Source organism: Scatophagus argus, chromosome 21, assembly GCF_020382885.2.
Source record: "Scatophagus argus isolate fScaArg1 chromosome 21, fScaArg1.pri, whole genome shotgun sequence".
Lineage (NCBI taxonomy): Eukaryota > Metazoa > Chordata > Actinopteri > Scatophagidae > Scatophagus > Scatophagus argus.
In genome coordinates, this window is record NC_058513.1 from 15983947 (window position 1) to 15999933 (window position 15987).

The 15987-nt window shown below is 40.6% G+C and overlaps 1 protein-coding gene across 1 annotated transcript in view; it reads right to left on the minus strand.

The window, feature by feature from the left end:
* The window catches only part of LOC124052712 (protoheme IX farnesyltransferase, mitochondrial), a 29457-nt gene extending 14645 nt beyond the window's left edge, over positions 1–14812 (minus strand). Inside the window, exons 1-4 of the mRNA XM_046377284.1 lie at positions 14662–14812; positions 13758–13900; positions 13199–13595; positions 12576–12700 (exon numbers count right to left, since the gene is read on the minus strand). Coding sequence (XP_046233240.1) covers positions 12576–12700; positions 13199–13595; positions 13758–13900; positions 14662–14692 — 696 coding nt within the window. The 5' untranslated portion in view covers positions 14693–14812. The remainder of the gene's footprint in view (positions 1–12575; positions 12701–13198; positions 13596–13757; positions 13901–14661) is intronic.
* Between the last annotated feature and the right edge of the window lie 1175 nt (positions 14813–15987).

Here is a 15987-nt window from a genome sequence, read left to right on the forward strand (position 1 = left end):
ACAAAGAGCAATAAACACACACACGCGCATATGGGTATCACTACTCATGAGCACACACCTTACCATTCTCAAGCTGATTACAGTTGTGTGGGCGTAAAATGAATGGGAGCACAAGCGGTGGTTACTTCCTTCTACTTGAATGAGTGACGTATGGTGATATTAATGGTGTTCAGGGTAAAACACATGTGTTGCGCTTCAAAGAACTTTTTTTTTACGTGTTCATGGCTGTTGTGCTGGAGGGATGTGGGCAGGCAGATAATGCCACAGAGGGTGAGTGCGGCACGAGTCTTTGCTGAATTGGCCCTGAATGATTACACAAGAGCTCCTTCATCGCATGCCAAAAAAATGTTCAGAAGGGAAAAAAATAAAATGCAGTTTACCTTTCGGCAGAAATTTGGGAATATGTATAAAAGAGCACAGCCGTAATGAGAGACATCTCTTCAAAGTTAAGTTATACAGCCACACTTACAGTGGATGCATCACTTTTGTGGGCTGACAATGCAGCAATGTTTCTAAAAGCTGCCTTAACAGGTGAGCCTTGGTAATGAGAGAAAACAGTTATTAAGACGTGAAAGCATAGAGGGCTAACATAATGTTATGCTGTAGACATAAACAAAGAAAGAAAATAAAGTGTGGTTTTACAGTCCCTTTGTGATCACCAGGTAAGGTTAGCTACAAAGCAAAAAGCATTGCCTCATTTAAAGAGTAGAGGGAGAAAGACAGAGTTTGGTCCACACACACTTTGGTCTGATCTGTGAGCAGTAATCAACAGTTACTGCATGACAGAGTATGACGGCTACCATGTCATCATATAGTTTAAGATCCTTTAAACTACGTGCAGTGTTTCCTGTGAATCAGAGACACACAGGGGTCCACACCCAGCCCAGCAGGATGACTTCCTCAGGAGGGACATGAATGGCTGGCAGAGGAGAACAGGTGGACCAACATGCTGACAGAACACAAGTAATGCTATACTGTCACGCAGACACAAAGGCAGACTTGCTAAGCCTTTTGTGCTCTTCAGGTTATCACAACTTATCAAGGGCAGTCGATGTTGTAGTTGATGTTGTTCAAGAGGCAGATCGGGTGGGGGGAGCAAATGCATCTGCTCAGGTTACCAAGACTGATAAAAGCTTCTAAATGAAATGAGTGCACCAAGTTTAACATAATGTTATTTGCTACACAATGGTTTTGATCTCCCCTCCTCAGGCTGACAGCACCTAGTCACTCAATGTTAAGAGCACCCAACGATGCACACTGTTATTTATGCATCCTGACTCATAAACAAACACATTAACTGAAACACTGGCCTGAAATGTATCACACAAAACCTGATCCGATTTTGAGATCCAAGGTCCACTGACAAGGTGGGTCAGCCTTTTCACGTGCTCATTTAAGATACATTCAGTGTTCATGTTAAATGCATCCTGTCCAGGCAGTGCAGTTATCTTAATCACCTGAGGAGCACCTGTAAGACACACAGTGAAACACACCTCTGTGCTTATGTGTTGAAGTGAAGATAATGCAAATAACAGGAGGTGACACAGCGAGGCCAAGTGTGCATTCCACTGGAGATACTACTGTCTAAAAAGCAGCAGCAGATGTGTATGTACATTATGACAAAGTTGAGAGTTTTTACAGAAAATGAAAGCTTTGCAGAGGCTGAAAGCAAGGAAACAATTACTCAAACTACAGGGCAGAGAGAAACGACAGCGAGTCTTAATCTAGTGTACCTGGCATTAATGTGATGTCTTCAAAATGCTGATGGAGCTCACTGTACAACAGTGTAGCAAAAACATTTATCTTCAACAGATGAGGTGTAATATAAAGCATATTTATTCAGAAGATCCATTTACTAAAAAGTTTAGAGGGGTTTCCAAATCCATAGGATTGGAAAAAGAAAATGTTCAAATTTGTCAAAGTTGGAGCAAATAAAAATAAAACTATTTCCTTTATATGCCAATTTGCCAGCAGAGCCAGATGACCAGAAACACTAATCTGGGTTTAATTAATCCTGCCACTCCATTAATATTTCAAATAACACATGCCTTGTTCAGCAAATAGCAGGTTGGAAAGCATAATGAATTTAACCCTCTGTGTGCCAAACAGAGGCACACAAAAATAAAATCACTTCCTTTAATCAGTTTTGTTAACAAACGAATAAAGTCGTGTGCCGTGCAGACTGTAAAGCCCTGTGAGTCAGCCTTGTCATTTTCGGCATAAATAAATAAACCTGATTATCAAAATAAGATTTTGAGACACACCCAAGGCTAAGGGAAAACCCTGGTGCATGTTGGTGACCATTTTGTTTTCCAGCGATGATGCCCTTGCCCCAAAAGCTTCTTGGTTTGAATCAAATTAGCATTCAGGGTTGGCTCATGGGCACGCTATAAACAGGGCTGCTTTTGTTAATTATCCACGGATCTCAGCGCTACAAAGAGTGTTCCTACTTGCCTTTGGCTAAGTTATATTCAGATAGAGAGAACAAACTTGAGTTTCATGGAAAAAATAAACAAAAACACAGATCCATAAACATGATGTTTTAAGAAAGCAGATGAACACACCTCTGTTCCTAAATCAATACTCGCACTCTCACACACGCCTTTCTGTACTTGTTAAATTTTCCAGGATTTTTATCCTCAAGTGAAGTGTATTCTGAATTATGTCTGAAAAAGGCCAAAAGCCTTGGATCCATCAAAATAAAGTGCAAACGTATCAGGTAGCTTAGAAGCTGTCCATGTGTACAGTTATCTCTCCAGCAACTAAAAGAAAGAAGGCAAGCCAAAATACAAAAAGGTACATAACTATTGAGTGTCAGCTCAACAGAAAACAACAGATCATTTCATGACATTTGTTATTCACCTCTCAGTCACAGACTTGAATGCAGTGTAGTACCACACATCAAAACACAGTATGCATTCATCTGACTAGCATTAGAAGCACAAAAGTCCAGTCCACATCATCGCAAAGTCATTGCTTTTTCTGTCATAATACTTCTTTCTTCATGTCATGCAGGGTCACTTTGAGCTGCTCAACTGAACAAAAATATTTGGGATAAGATCTGGCAATATTCAGTGATACTACGGGCAAGCAAATATCCTAATGTTCAGCAGTGCAACGGCTTGATGACAAGCAGAGAGGGACGCTTCCAAAAGGACTGCATCTTCAGCCACCCATTATCACAACCTGCAATCTGCTTCAGCACAACACTAATGCCAGAGGACTGGTTTGTCCTCTAGACACACAGGGGCCTCTACACTGACTGTCTCAATTTACTGATACGTCCACAGTACACGTTTGATTCCCTGGCATGCCACTGTCTGCTTCTTGTGCTCTTGATTTCCCCTCCTGGGTCCTTATGATATGCTGATAATGTAGAATAGCAGTTAGCAGCAACAATGCATCATTTTTTCCTTTGGTCCTGAATAAATGAACCAAACTAAAGGTGTGAAAAACCCATAGATACTTATTCTAAGACAAATTTTGATATGGTCCTAAATCTGGGGGCCATAAATATTCAGACTCTACTTCTGACCTGTCAAAAACACTGCCACAAGCTGTAATAGGACAGAAAACAGACACATCACATGTCGTGCCACAGTTGCTGTAACAACATCTGTTCAGCTTGCATGAGATCAGCGTTTGCCACATACAGTGTGAGGTGCAAAAAGGTTCACTGGTGCCAGACAGCGCTGAGGTGGGTGATCCCACCCCTCTGACTCAAGACTCAGTGGTGTCTTAATCGTGCCTGGTAGGTCACTGAAGCCCATAATCACAGTGTTTTGTCAAAAACCAAAGGCTAATCAGGGAGGTGGATAGGAGGAGCTCCCCCTGCCCATCACTCAGTCATGTTCATCGCCCTTGGGTGACGGCAGCTCTATTGTGGCGAGGTGTGTTTGCCCAAACACGCTGTGGCATTGACAGCTCAGAGAGACACTTTACTTTGCGTGTGAGTGGTGCAGCATCTCTTAAGCGTGATCCTCACAAAAGATGACGGCATGTTGTGGACAGCTCAAATGAGAAGCCACATGTTCCTTATCTTTTGAAGTATTTGTCTGTAAGGAGTATACAAGTTATTCTCTAAGGGTGTTTCGGCACACTGTGCTTTTTAAACAGGTCAAACTCAGTCCCCTTAAAGTGGACAATAAAGTGAATGAACAGAAAAAGGACTCGGTTCTTTTGCTTTCACACAGCATGTTCATTTGAAAGAGGACCCAGTTCTCTTTCTGGGCCTCTTCAGCTCTGATGAGGTTACAATCCTCTTTCTGTTCATACTACAGTCCCCCTGGGAGTCAGACCTTTACTGCTTTGGATTGTGGGTAACTGTCACTTGGAACAACATGGCAGCTGCCATATTTGCCTCATCCATACTGCTGTGTTATGTAGTTAGATTAGCCCAAAGACATAAAGAAAACCAAAACAGAATTGCTTGTCTTCCTCTTCCACTTGCCATCTTTTCATCAGCTATCTTTCCATTTTGTTTTTCCAAGCGCAATGTCATGTGATCCACCTACAGCTAGCCTAAAGCGCTTAAATAAAGTAGGAAGAAGCTGAAGTGAAGCTGGAGCCGCTCCGTGGACTTGACGCAAACTGAACTGAGACCACCTCCCTAAGTGGCATCAGTGTGGTTCGCTTCACAGGGATCTGAGTTCTTTTGCTGTGTTCACATATGCGAAAAAAGGCTTACTAATCGCTCTGAGTTCATTTGGATGGCTGAACGGGACCAAGTGTGAAAACACCCTGAGACACAAAACTAAAAATTTAGTGCCTATTTTTATCCTTCATGCTAGCTAGAGACAGCTTTTGTGTCCATAGAAGGGGAAGGCTATAACTGAGGTTGGGGGCCATGATCATTTCCCTGGAGTAAAGAAAATATTAAGCTGGCTTTTGTACAACACGTCTTATCTCTCACCGCCAGTTCAGTGGATGACAATCAGAATGAGATTTCAGAATGATACAGGTACCTTAAAAATTAGTATTACCATTATCACCCATCTTATTATTTTGCCTTGTAAAAGAAATATTTTATTGCATAAATACTGGTTTCAATACTGAGCTCTTGCTCATAGCATTATTTCCTGTTTTATTTTATAAATGTACTGTTGATGTGATTGAAAACTGATACTGTGAAAGATCTTGCTTTAGCTGTTTCCAATCTTCCTCTAAATTCACTGAGTTAGATTTGCTAAGGCCTGTTTTACTGACTTCATGAGGAAAGCTGGTATTTTAAGGATTCACATCAGTCAGAAAGCAGTGCTGTATAAAATAAACACCCTCCAAGTACTTAATTAGACTGCAGTTGCCTGCCAACACTCTTATAAATGAATCGCCTCCAGCTTCATATCCATCTACTTTACAAAGTTTGCCCTGCACCTTTAAATGTTTTAATCCCTCCAGTACGATTGAAAAGTACAAAATGTACCAGGATGCTGTCAATAGCTACAACAAAAGCAGCTGGCTTTTGAAACCTTCAACTAGATTAAATACTTAGATTAAACACCCCATTTATCAATATACTACATTTATGTAAAGCATAGCCAATCCTGGCCACGCACAACACATTAATTCATATAGGATAATAAATAAATGTGATGTTCAAGTTCAACTCCGATGCCAATTTTTTCAAAGAATCATAAATTTAAAAACACACACAAAAACATGAACAATTAAAGATATTACTGAAAACCATCCTCGTATCTATGCCTAACTAACACTTTGCCTGGCAACAGTATTCACTCTTGCTTCCCCTTGGGCATTATCTTGGGGGTATATAATAGATGGATTTACCCTTCATGACTTTATCAGAGGAAAGCATCTGTCTCCTGTCTGAGGCTGCAACAGACCCATTTGTACAGTTTGAAACAGACTGGCACCCTGTGGTTGACAAAGACAAAAGCCTTTAAAGAAATTAACTATTTAACAGGGCTGTCTAGTTAAATATTCATTTTAATCCAGCATCGAAAGAGAGATGCCCATCGAGTCCTTTTTGTGCTATTATGCTAAGCAATTAAAAAGGAATTTCAATCCCTTCTCCCAGGCTGAACTAACAGCTTGGTGGAGACCATTAAAACAAAAAACTCAAGACTATCAGTGTCAAAGATCAGCATGCTGTTTTGTTTTAACTAAGCGGCTGAAAAGAAGATCTTAAGAGCAGCATCTGCACTACGGATGGGATCTCATGTTTTGTTAAATCTCCCGTTAGGCTAAGCCACTGATGTGTTTAGCCTTTAACTCTAAAACAGGCTCCAGAAAAATGCCCAAAACATAATCCTTTGACAGACAAAACACTTTTGAAAAGTCAATTACAGTGCATAGCTCTTAGCAGAACTACACAAGCACTGACAAATCCATTCGTCTGTCTCTGAAGCTTTCCAGGCAAGAAAAACAAATACAGTACGCTCCCAAAATAGGTCTTATTCTAAAAGGTATCAACTGTGCTTCATCAAATGGACTCTGGTGTGAGAACAGCAGGGGGTAAATTCTCAAGCAGAATGAAAAATCGATCATCATGCAAGAGGTATACTATAGCTCCCATCTGAAACCATATCTTCTGTCGCTATTTCTGAGCAGAGAACAGACACAAATTCACTGGTGGAAGGTTTTCATTGTTTGGTGGTTGGTGGAGTTTTAGAGACTGTGAGTTCTTGTTACAACAAATGATCCTATCCTAGAGGTACCCCAAGCTACAACGAGGGGAGCCCTATCCTGGAAAATTGCTGTGGCGGCCTTGACTGTTGGGGCACAGCAAATGTGCCGCCAAGCCAGCCTGAGGTAGACTACCACCAGCTACTGCACTGATGATGGACCACTATGTACGCCTCAGGCCTGTCAAACATTATCAGTGCAGTCCAGTTGGCAAGCACTGCTGTAGTCACAGCCAACCATAAAAACGTGAATGGAGTTCATCAGATGTATTACACTGCAGCATAAAAACCTTCAGAAGTCAATGCTGGATTATTATGAGGAAGAGGGAGAAGAGTTTTCAAGAAGAATCTGATTGATGAGATTGATGGCTTAATGTTATCCTATTATCTATTAGTGATTATTACAGACCAAACCTTATGGATGTTATAATCACATGGATTTCAAAAAGATGACAGTATTTACGTTTACGTTGACAGGTCTGTTTACTGACAGTCTGCTGACAGTCAGCGTTTCACCCTTAAAGTCAGTGTGATGAATGTGCTGAACTACAGAGTCAAAACAAAAAATAAGTCACAGCTCTAATACTTTCTGACTACACTGCAATATAAACATTACACAGTTTCACTGTGCTGATGTTACCCAATTTTACCAAGTGTGATTTAAAAACCCTTAAGTATTTCACTGGATGTGCCTCAAAGGGGAGAGTCAATATGCAAAATTATATTTTAACATTTCAGGCAGCACAAAACACTGACCTCTAAATGTATGGATAAATATGATTAACAAGATCAATGCTACTGCAAGCAAGACGGCACAGATAAAGATCACAACTGTGACAACAGGACTACAATAGCATGCACTTGAAACAGCAAACTGGCATATCATTAGATTAGTCTAACAATTCTTTTAAAGCCGAAAGCGTGAGCTTCCACTACATATTGTCGTTCGTGTATTGCATGGTTTATAAAGGTTTAAAAAAAGTGAATCAAGCACGTTATCAGGGAGCACCGATAATACAGAACTGTCTGCATAACCCATTCCCATGTTCAGTCATATACCCCTACGCTGTAAGGAGCTGACCAAGATGCACACACAAGGAGGCATGCAGGAGGGTAAATAATGCATGCCCGCACAGGACGAGAACGAGGGGCGTAGCTTCAAGAAGTGGATGGGATGGGGGCTTGTGGGGGCTCGACTGTGCGTGCCAGCCTCAGACAGCTCACCACAGTAGAGACGCGGACACAAAAGAAAACTCACTGTCATGGTCACGAAAACATAAATGACACGAGGCAGCCACAAAACAAGCCAGCTTGAAGTTTCATCAAAACAAACAGACGTGAGGGGAGAACCACGAAGTGTGATTAATGGCTTAGCGAGGTATGCCGAGCCTAAAGCCAGTGTTTTCAATGTCACAAAAGAAGATTTCTTTTAACCTGGATAGGTCACCATGGGAACTTATGATGCACACCTGAACTGGGTTGGAGGAGGTTAACTTGAAAGTTCTGAATTAAAACAGCTACAAACAGCGCTGCCTTTCACTAGTTCTTTTCTTGACGATATCTTCTATGAATTATACATATTCTCAGCAGAAGGAATGTGTCATAGATGCTAACTTAGTGCGTCATATGTTAATAATGTCAAAGCTGTGTCATTACAGCAGGGCAGCCCAAACTCTATGCATCTCGTGTTTATTTTTTTCCCGCCACGGGAACCTGCATGCATTCAGTTGGTGTTGCAGATCACCAGTTTTACCGCGTTTGCTTTAATTTTTACATAGCATCTCATCCATACACCACCAGGATGACAAAAGTTGTATTAATCACAGATAATAGTTAATTGATAAAATTAATTTCACCAAATACTAAAATTATTTTCTTATATCTTTCATCATGAGACAGTGCCTGAGTGTCGTTCTTGAGTAGAATGTTTAAACTGGCTGCATCAAGCTTAAAGTAAAAGTAAAATGTTGAATTTGCTTTGCAGCGTACCCCTATGGTTGGACTTGCTGTCAAAATAGTTGTAGTAAAGCAGCATTTATCAGTTCTTATTTGATATGATGTGCCATAATCAGGTCTGTTTTGCACAGCTGGAGACCAAAGGCTTGAAAATGAAACTCTCATTTGATCCAATTATTCAATTAGCTGAAGTAGTGGCTGGACTGGAAGGTGATGACAGCCGAAACACCTGTGAAGACTGTGTCTGGTGTGGGGTTCTGGAGACCAGAACAACTAGCATTTTTTCCCCTCAACATTAGCCAACAACTCTATCCAGCCAGAAAAGAAGGAAGACTGTAGTAGAGAAACCTTTGGTGTGACTTTAAACCGCCTGGGCTGTTTCTCTCGGAAAGTTCTGTACAGAGGATTACCCTTTTCATCTGAACACCTCAGAGGCTTTAAAGTCAGTCTGAGCAACACGATGGAGGTTTAAGCAAACATAACAACCTAAGAAAAGGTCATAATTGCCAAACCATGAGAGCTACTTGAACTCGAAGCTCAAATAATTACATCCCTTAGATGTTGGTGCTGACTGTCCTCACTGATTGTAAGACAGACATGACAGCATTAAGTCCTTTGACTGTGGTGAGAAACTCAAGACGACGAAATGCCATTGTTACGTGACTCTGAGTGCTTACACCCTTCCGTCAGTTTGCTAAATAGAGTAACATTTTAAAAGGAAACCACAACATTTTGTTTGCCCTGTGGGCACTTCCCAATGGGACAGAGAACAGCCTTAGCTTTTGACAGCTCCACTGAAGGTCTGACTGCCAAAGCATTTTACTCTCCCTCAAGGCATTTTCCTCAAGGTAATTTGACAGTTGTGTGGTCACATACTTGCGCACTCCTCTACCTCTTTAGATGCAGAGCCTTAAAGGATTAAGGCAGAGCAGCAGAATCCATAGGAAGTGATCTTCACTAGTGTCTTTCTCTGCTTTGATTTGTTTGATTTTTCATATAAAAAGCTTTGATCACAAAGTACCACACTAATGTTGAAGTTCCAGCTTTTTGAGATGAAAGGGGGTAAGAATTAAAAAGAAACCCTGCCAACAGATCTGAAAGTAGGATGTTTTTCTTTTCCATACCACCTTTTCGCTTCAGGATTATAAAAAACAAACAGATGACCAAAGTGTTGAGATCAATTACACACAGGTGGGGGTGTGTCTTTGATTTAAAAAAAAAAAAAAAAAAAGAGTCAAGAGAGTGCGTTAGTCCATTGCAAAGAAGTACCGCCACAGCGGCAGTGCAACAGGCAATTACATGACATGCTTTGTGCTCCCCCGTGTATAATTACACTGAAAGAATGACATTCTTCTCTGAACAAAGCAGTACCGACAACTATATCATACGCAAAGTGGCACATACTTTTCAAGCCAGACAAGCAGAGGGAGACAAGATACCACCAACTACCAATAAGTTTACCGTCGTAATGATGTTTATCCTTTTAACCTCCATTTAAATGAAAGATGTGCCCTTGCACGATTCTGTCTGACAGCCTACTTCAAAGTCAGCCTCGTTTAAAGACAGATGGCTAATTTGTATGAAACATTTCAATCTCTTGCCAATTAAGACTATGATGACATGCAAAATGTCCCCACAGAGAACAACCATTCAGGGAGCGGAATGAATCTGACTAGTGTGAAAGCTCGGGCTCTCATACCAGCCACAAAAAAAGGAGTTCTTGGCCTTGAACAGAAGCTAATACACACAAGGCCATTTGTGAAAACAGAGAAATGTTTAAGTAATATTCCACCAGGATCTCTTCACAGTTCACTGTATATTTATCCACAGAAACCATGTGAAGCATTCCAAAAATACCTTGTTCTACATTGGAACACGTTTTCTCCATATGTGCAAAGCAAAAGGAACTCGGAAATCCTTTGACATACACAAATTTGTCATATAGCTTCCTTTGTATCATTATCGTCTGGAGGGTCCTTTTGAACAATCAAATATTAAAACGTCTCACTACTTCACACAGATGTTTTCAGACTGGAACTACCTCAGAGTAGAACTTGCTGGCACAGCAAGAAAGTCGGGGGCACATTTTACTTCATTCTTCATTCATTTTGCCAAATCAAAAACAATTTTTAAATTTATATGTTAAAAGTTATTTGCCTCTTCTTAAAATGCAGATTTTACAAACGGCCTGGAAAACACATACATTCCTTCAAAACTGATAGATGCCCTGACTATAAGGACCTTCCTGTAGGTTTGAAGACACACTTAGATAAATTGCAACTACAGCTTGGGCTTCGTCTGCTCTGAACTTCACCTTTAGCCATGCTTGACCTTCATTGCAAGTCTGAAACCAGACCTGACCTGAAGAGGCCAACAGGGAGGTACTGAAAAGCAAATAACATTGTTTCAATGAAATATGAAGCCATGTTGTGTCCTATCCTCAGGGCTGAGTTAGAGGAGAAAATGAAGACTGACAGGACTGATGGGAGAGTGGGCCCACAGATAAAGGGACACCCAGGCTACGGACAGTGGCAGCCGCCTCTTGCATCACTCAGCGCAATGAGCGTCTTGAGCTTGAGCCTGGGCTACTCTCAGCAGCATGTGGGGGGGGGGGCATTTTTCAAATAGCTCAGGGATATTTACACACCTGCTCAGTGTGAGGTAGAGGTGCACAGAGGAGCTGGAGAACAACTCTGTTGCAGGCCACTGAAAAGACAATATAATTTTAACCCAACAATGGACTGACTGACTGCTATTCAGATCTGACTACAGACACAAATCTGTAAACATTTGCACATTCATGTCCATAGATGTAACCTCCTGAGGTGAGGCACGGGGGGGGGGACTGTACCTTGATTATAGAAAGCAAGTTCAGGTGCAGGATGATCAGCATCAGTCCAACTAAAGCTTGTTTGACTTGGTGGGGCACTTACTGTTTGTAAAACAATGCAGACAGCAGTTGGAATGAATGTTAGGGCTTGGGTTGCCCCCAAGGGCAGCAACCTGCAGTGTAATCAAGGCCTTTGCCAAATTACAGACTAAAGACACTACTAAGCAGAGTTCAATCTAGGGCTGAGGGAGAGGTCACCCATTATACTAATATTCTTGGAGTCACGGAGTAAATTCCTATGTAAAACGTCAACACTAGGCAGCAGAGGGAGGCCATACTTATTAGAGGCATTCAAAGTGTCTAGGCACTCTAGTTCTCCTTTGTTTATAGCTCTGAAAAAAGCTTTCAGCAGGGGAAATAATAATAGCATTACAGTCTGCTCAATGCATTTTTGAGATGAGTAGCAAAAGAGGAATGTAGATTGAGTAAAAAGGGGATGTGCTGAATGTTTGTGCATTTCCTAGAGCATTGCCGTCACTGTGAGAAAAAGAACTAAGGATGAGTGTGTCTGAAAACAAGCACATTCACGCTTGTGTAACATGTCAAGGAAAGATTTGTTATCCTTCACAAGACCAAATGATATCTTGCCATCCCTGAGACAAGTCTTCAACACTTTCTTTCCAAAAGGAAATTGGTAATGAAAAAACAAAAGTATAAAAAGCCCAGAAACATCTGTGCTGTTTACCACAACACTTAAACCATTTACATAAGCCATGTGTTTAATATTTTTTGCTTCATGGGATCTCTGTAGTGTGAGTAAATAACCTGTGGTTAATCATTCATTTTACAGAGTTACTAGTTTACCACACAATAAACCCTTGTAATTGTGCACTACCTCCTTTCTTTGGAAAGCTTATAATGTTCTGCATTTTATGACAATGTGTAGAAGAGGTGTTGATTAAACTCTTTCGTCAGTCACTGAATGCTAAATGGCATTAAATCACACATTATTGAGTTTTACACTCAGAGGGTTCATGCTGTGATTACATCTACATGTTTTGCACACCGAGAAATGCAAAATACATTCATACACGCTGACAAAACAGCACATGACCTTGTTTGACCTCTTTCTGAGGACAACTGACCTGGTTGATTGAATTGGCAGCACACGAGGCGAGGCCTGTTCCCAGAGATGACACCAAGAAGATGATGGGATCAAACGGCACTGGAGCCATTGCATATCCAGCTGCTGCAGTCGTAACTACCAGCGCTGAAATCACCAAAGAAAAATAATAGAACAATTCAAAACAGACCCGTCCCGGTAGCAGGCAAAGAACACTGCAGATGTTATGCTTTGTGCTGTAAAAGTCTGACTGAATACGTCAAGGAAAAGTGAAGTTAACAGCACATTTACTTGCAATGCAAAATGAGCTGCCTTTCCTACACTATTCTGTTTGAAAACTAATTAAAATCAGTCATGAAAAAACTACGCATAAATTCTGTATAGCTCACAGTATGTGTTGGTCGAGTCAACCAGTCTTAATGAGTGGCGATGTAGGTGCAACCCCACACAACAGCATCTACTCATATGTCAAATAACAATGCATGGATGTGACAATATATTTATCCCATGTAGTTACAAATATATCTCTGTTGTGACTCAGAGATGTACATCTGCGTGTATTTTGGTGTCTTTTTGCGTGCATCATCTTCCATCTGTGAATAGCTCATGTTATGTGACCAAATCAAGATGTACTGAGTACTCTACCTGTGAGTTTGATTTTGGCAAGCCTGGAGTAGATATCTGGCAAGTCAGCCACATCAACCTTCAGCAGCTTCCACTGCTTGTCTAGACGTGCCTCCCTTGCCTCATCCGACTCCTTATGGATAAAGGGAGTCTCATCTGGAGTCAAAGCGGTATTTAACATAGAATTGCTCTGTGCTGCTGCATCCTTCGTAGTGGGCTTCAAGCTGGGTATGTGAGGTTGTGCCTTACTGGTCACATCATCTGGCTGTGAAACAGTATCTGTGTCCACAGGATCAATAGTTGGTACTCTCTGCACTTGTCTTTCAACGCTGTCATCTCTCTCATCCACAATGGTCAGGACTGGAGCCTGTTTCGGGATGGCGCGCTGGTGAAGCTCACTGTTGTTCTTTGCCACATACTGAGAGGAAAACAAGCGCACACAATGATTCATGGGATAATTTAACGCTAGAATAATAAAAAAATGAATGCAGACATACAATGCACTACAAAATAAATCACTTCACCTTGACAGTATGGTAAAGGAAGTGCACTTAACAAACATACAATATTGAAACGATACCTGGCGTTTCAGGAAGGTGAGATGCTGGTACGTCAGCCAGTTTGATGGATCTCTCCTATGCAGCTGAAGAAGGCTGCAAGCAGTCTGGTTACACCAAGGAACATTTTGAACTAATTTTTTCTTCACACTTACACCAATCAAACCTACAGGAAATGTTAAATACAATGTTTAGACATTGGTTTAATTGGAAAGTAGACATGCTAAGACAAAAAATGAAATAAAACAAACTATAAAGAGCATGCAACAAAAGCCATGTGTTAAGACATGTATGGGCTCACTGACTTGCTTCCTTGTTTACTTGGTGCATTTAGCTAAAATGAATACAGCACTTTAACAGCCTGCAAGAACTCTTTACTTTTATAAGGGCATAATGCGTTTTTGGAGGATGTTTAAGAAATGTTTCGATTCACCTTTATGGTCATTTTGGTATTCCTAATATTTTACAGACTACATTTATATTAGTGAGGTTAGGCAAAAGCACTAGAAATGCAGTATAATGCAATGGACACAAACATTGTGCAAATGTGTTACTGAGTCTTTATCATGCTGATCTGTCACATAAGACAGAGGTCAGAAATCTGAATATCATTCCTGCTATCTATGCTAGCTTTAAGTCTACTGACGACACGGCGTTACAATATCAAAGCTTATACGGTGTCGTTATAAAACCAGGCAGTAATTTGCTAATTTGAGTCTCTGAAGATGCGGTTGACTTCCATCTAAGGTCATTGCTAACGTTAGCCTCTTGCAAAACCTATCAGGTGTTATCCGGATGGCTACATGCTAAGCTAGCTAGCGAGCTTCCGCTTTGCTTTGAAGGGCTGTTTTCAGCGGACTCAAGTACTAAACGACTTTCTGTTGCAACCGAACGTTTAACTTGATATAGACTATCTCCTTGTGTTACCTGACAGTCTGCTACATGGCGTTTTATACATGTTCCCGAAAGCCGGCTCCCGTTTCGACCCCTTCACATGCTGCGAGCCGCCATTTTGACCTCGTGAGTTCGTTAGAAACACTTCCGGGACACAAAACGTCAAGCGGTCTGTGTGATATGACGCACTTCTGCACTGCAGATAGGATACTGCTGGCAAGCAGCAAATATACAAAAAAAAAAATAATAATAATAAAAAAATAACAAGAAACAAAATAATGACAGGCTCTGACACTTATCTGCAATTAATTTCAAGAGTGAGCAATAATCAAACAGCTGCCATAAAATTGCTTCTAAAATTACTTCCTTTGGTTCTTAATTGAACTAAAAGGATAAGAAAATTTAATTTAGTAAAATATTAAAGAAATAAACAAAAAAATAACTGGTATTTGGTAGAAGAATATACTATAATAAACAGAGTTATATTATATTTAGCTGTATTTATACTGTCATCTTCATTGGTCTTATTTGAGTTTATTGTTAAGTCCTTACATGACACTCCAGCTTCCTAAACTTTTAATCTACTATCGATGTTTTTCACAGAAAACATTCTGATATATCACTAAATGAAAACTAGGTGTAAATTTAGGCTGTTAGTGATGGATTACATTGGATGGCTGGATTACATTTAGCTACTTCAGTTTGAGACTCAGGTAGTGCGTGTGCTGGCTCAGTGTCCCGCTGTCATGGCCTACCGGGAACTAAATGCTGCAATCAATGATGTGTTAATGTTATGAGTAACGTCTGTGTTTTACTGCTATGAAACCTCAAAATGTCTGTTGAACATGGCACTTTGCTATGGGAAATAGTGCATGTAATGTCATAGAAGTACATTAATTTCTCATAGTAGTGGTCAGCATTGGGAAAAACCCTGTTTTTTCTGATTACAAACACATGTATGCTGCTGTAATGATTTGATAGGTTACTATAGCTTAAAAAGGAAGGAAATGTATTTCCAGAGATGCTCCTTTGAATTATTTGGAGATTACCTGGAGAATAAAAAAAAAATGTGTTTGCTCATAACAAACACCAGTTGGGTTTTTTTGTTTGTTTGTTTGTTTTCCAGATGTTAGGTTACTTCTGTCACTGACCAATAAATCTGAGTTGAAGATGGCATTCATTTAATTCAAAATTGCCTTCTAATTCAATGTCTGGCCTTTTGCCTTCTGCCCTTGTATGTCCTCTGACTAGCCCAGCTGTTTGGCCTGTTATTTATGTGTATGATCATCTTGTTGGCCCTGGGCTGCCACAGCCAACAAGATGGAAACCTTCTGATTAATATCCTCTCCACTGCTTTCA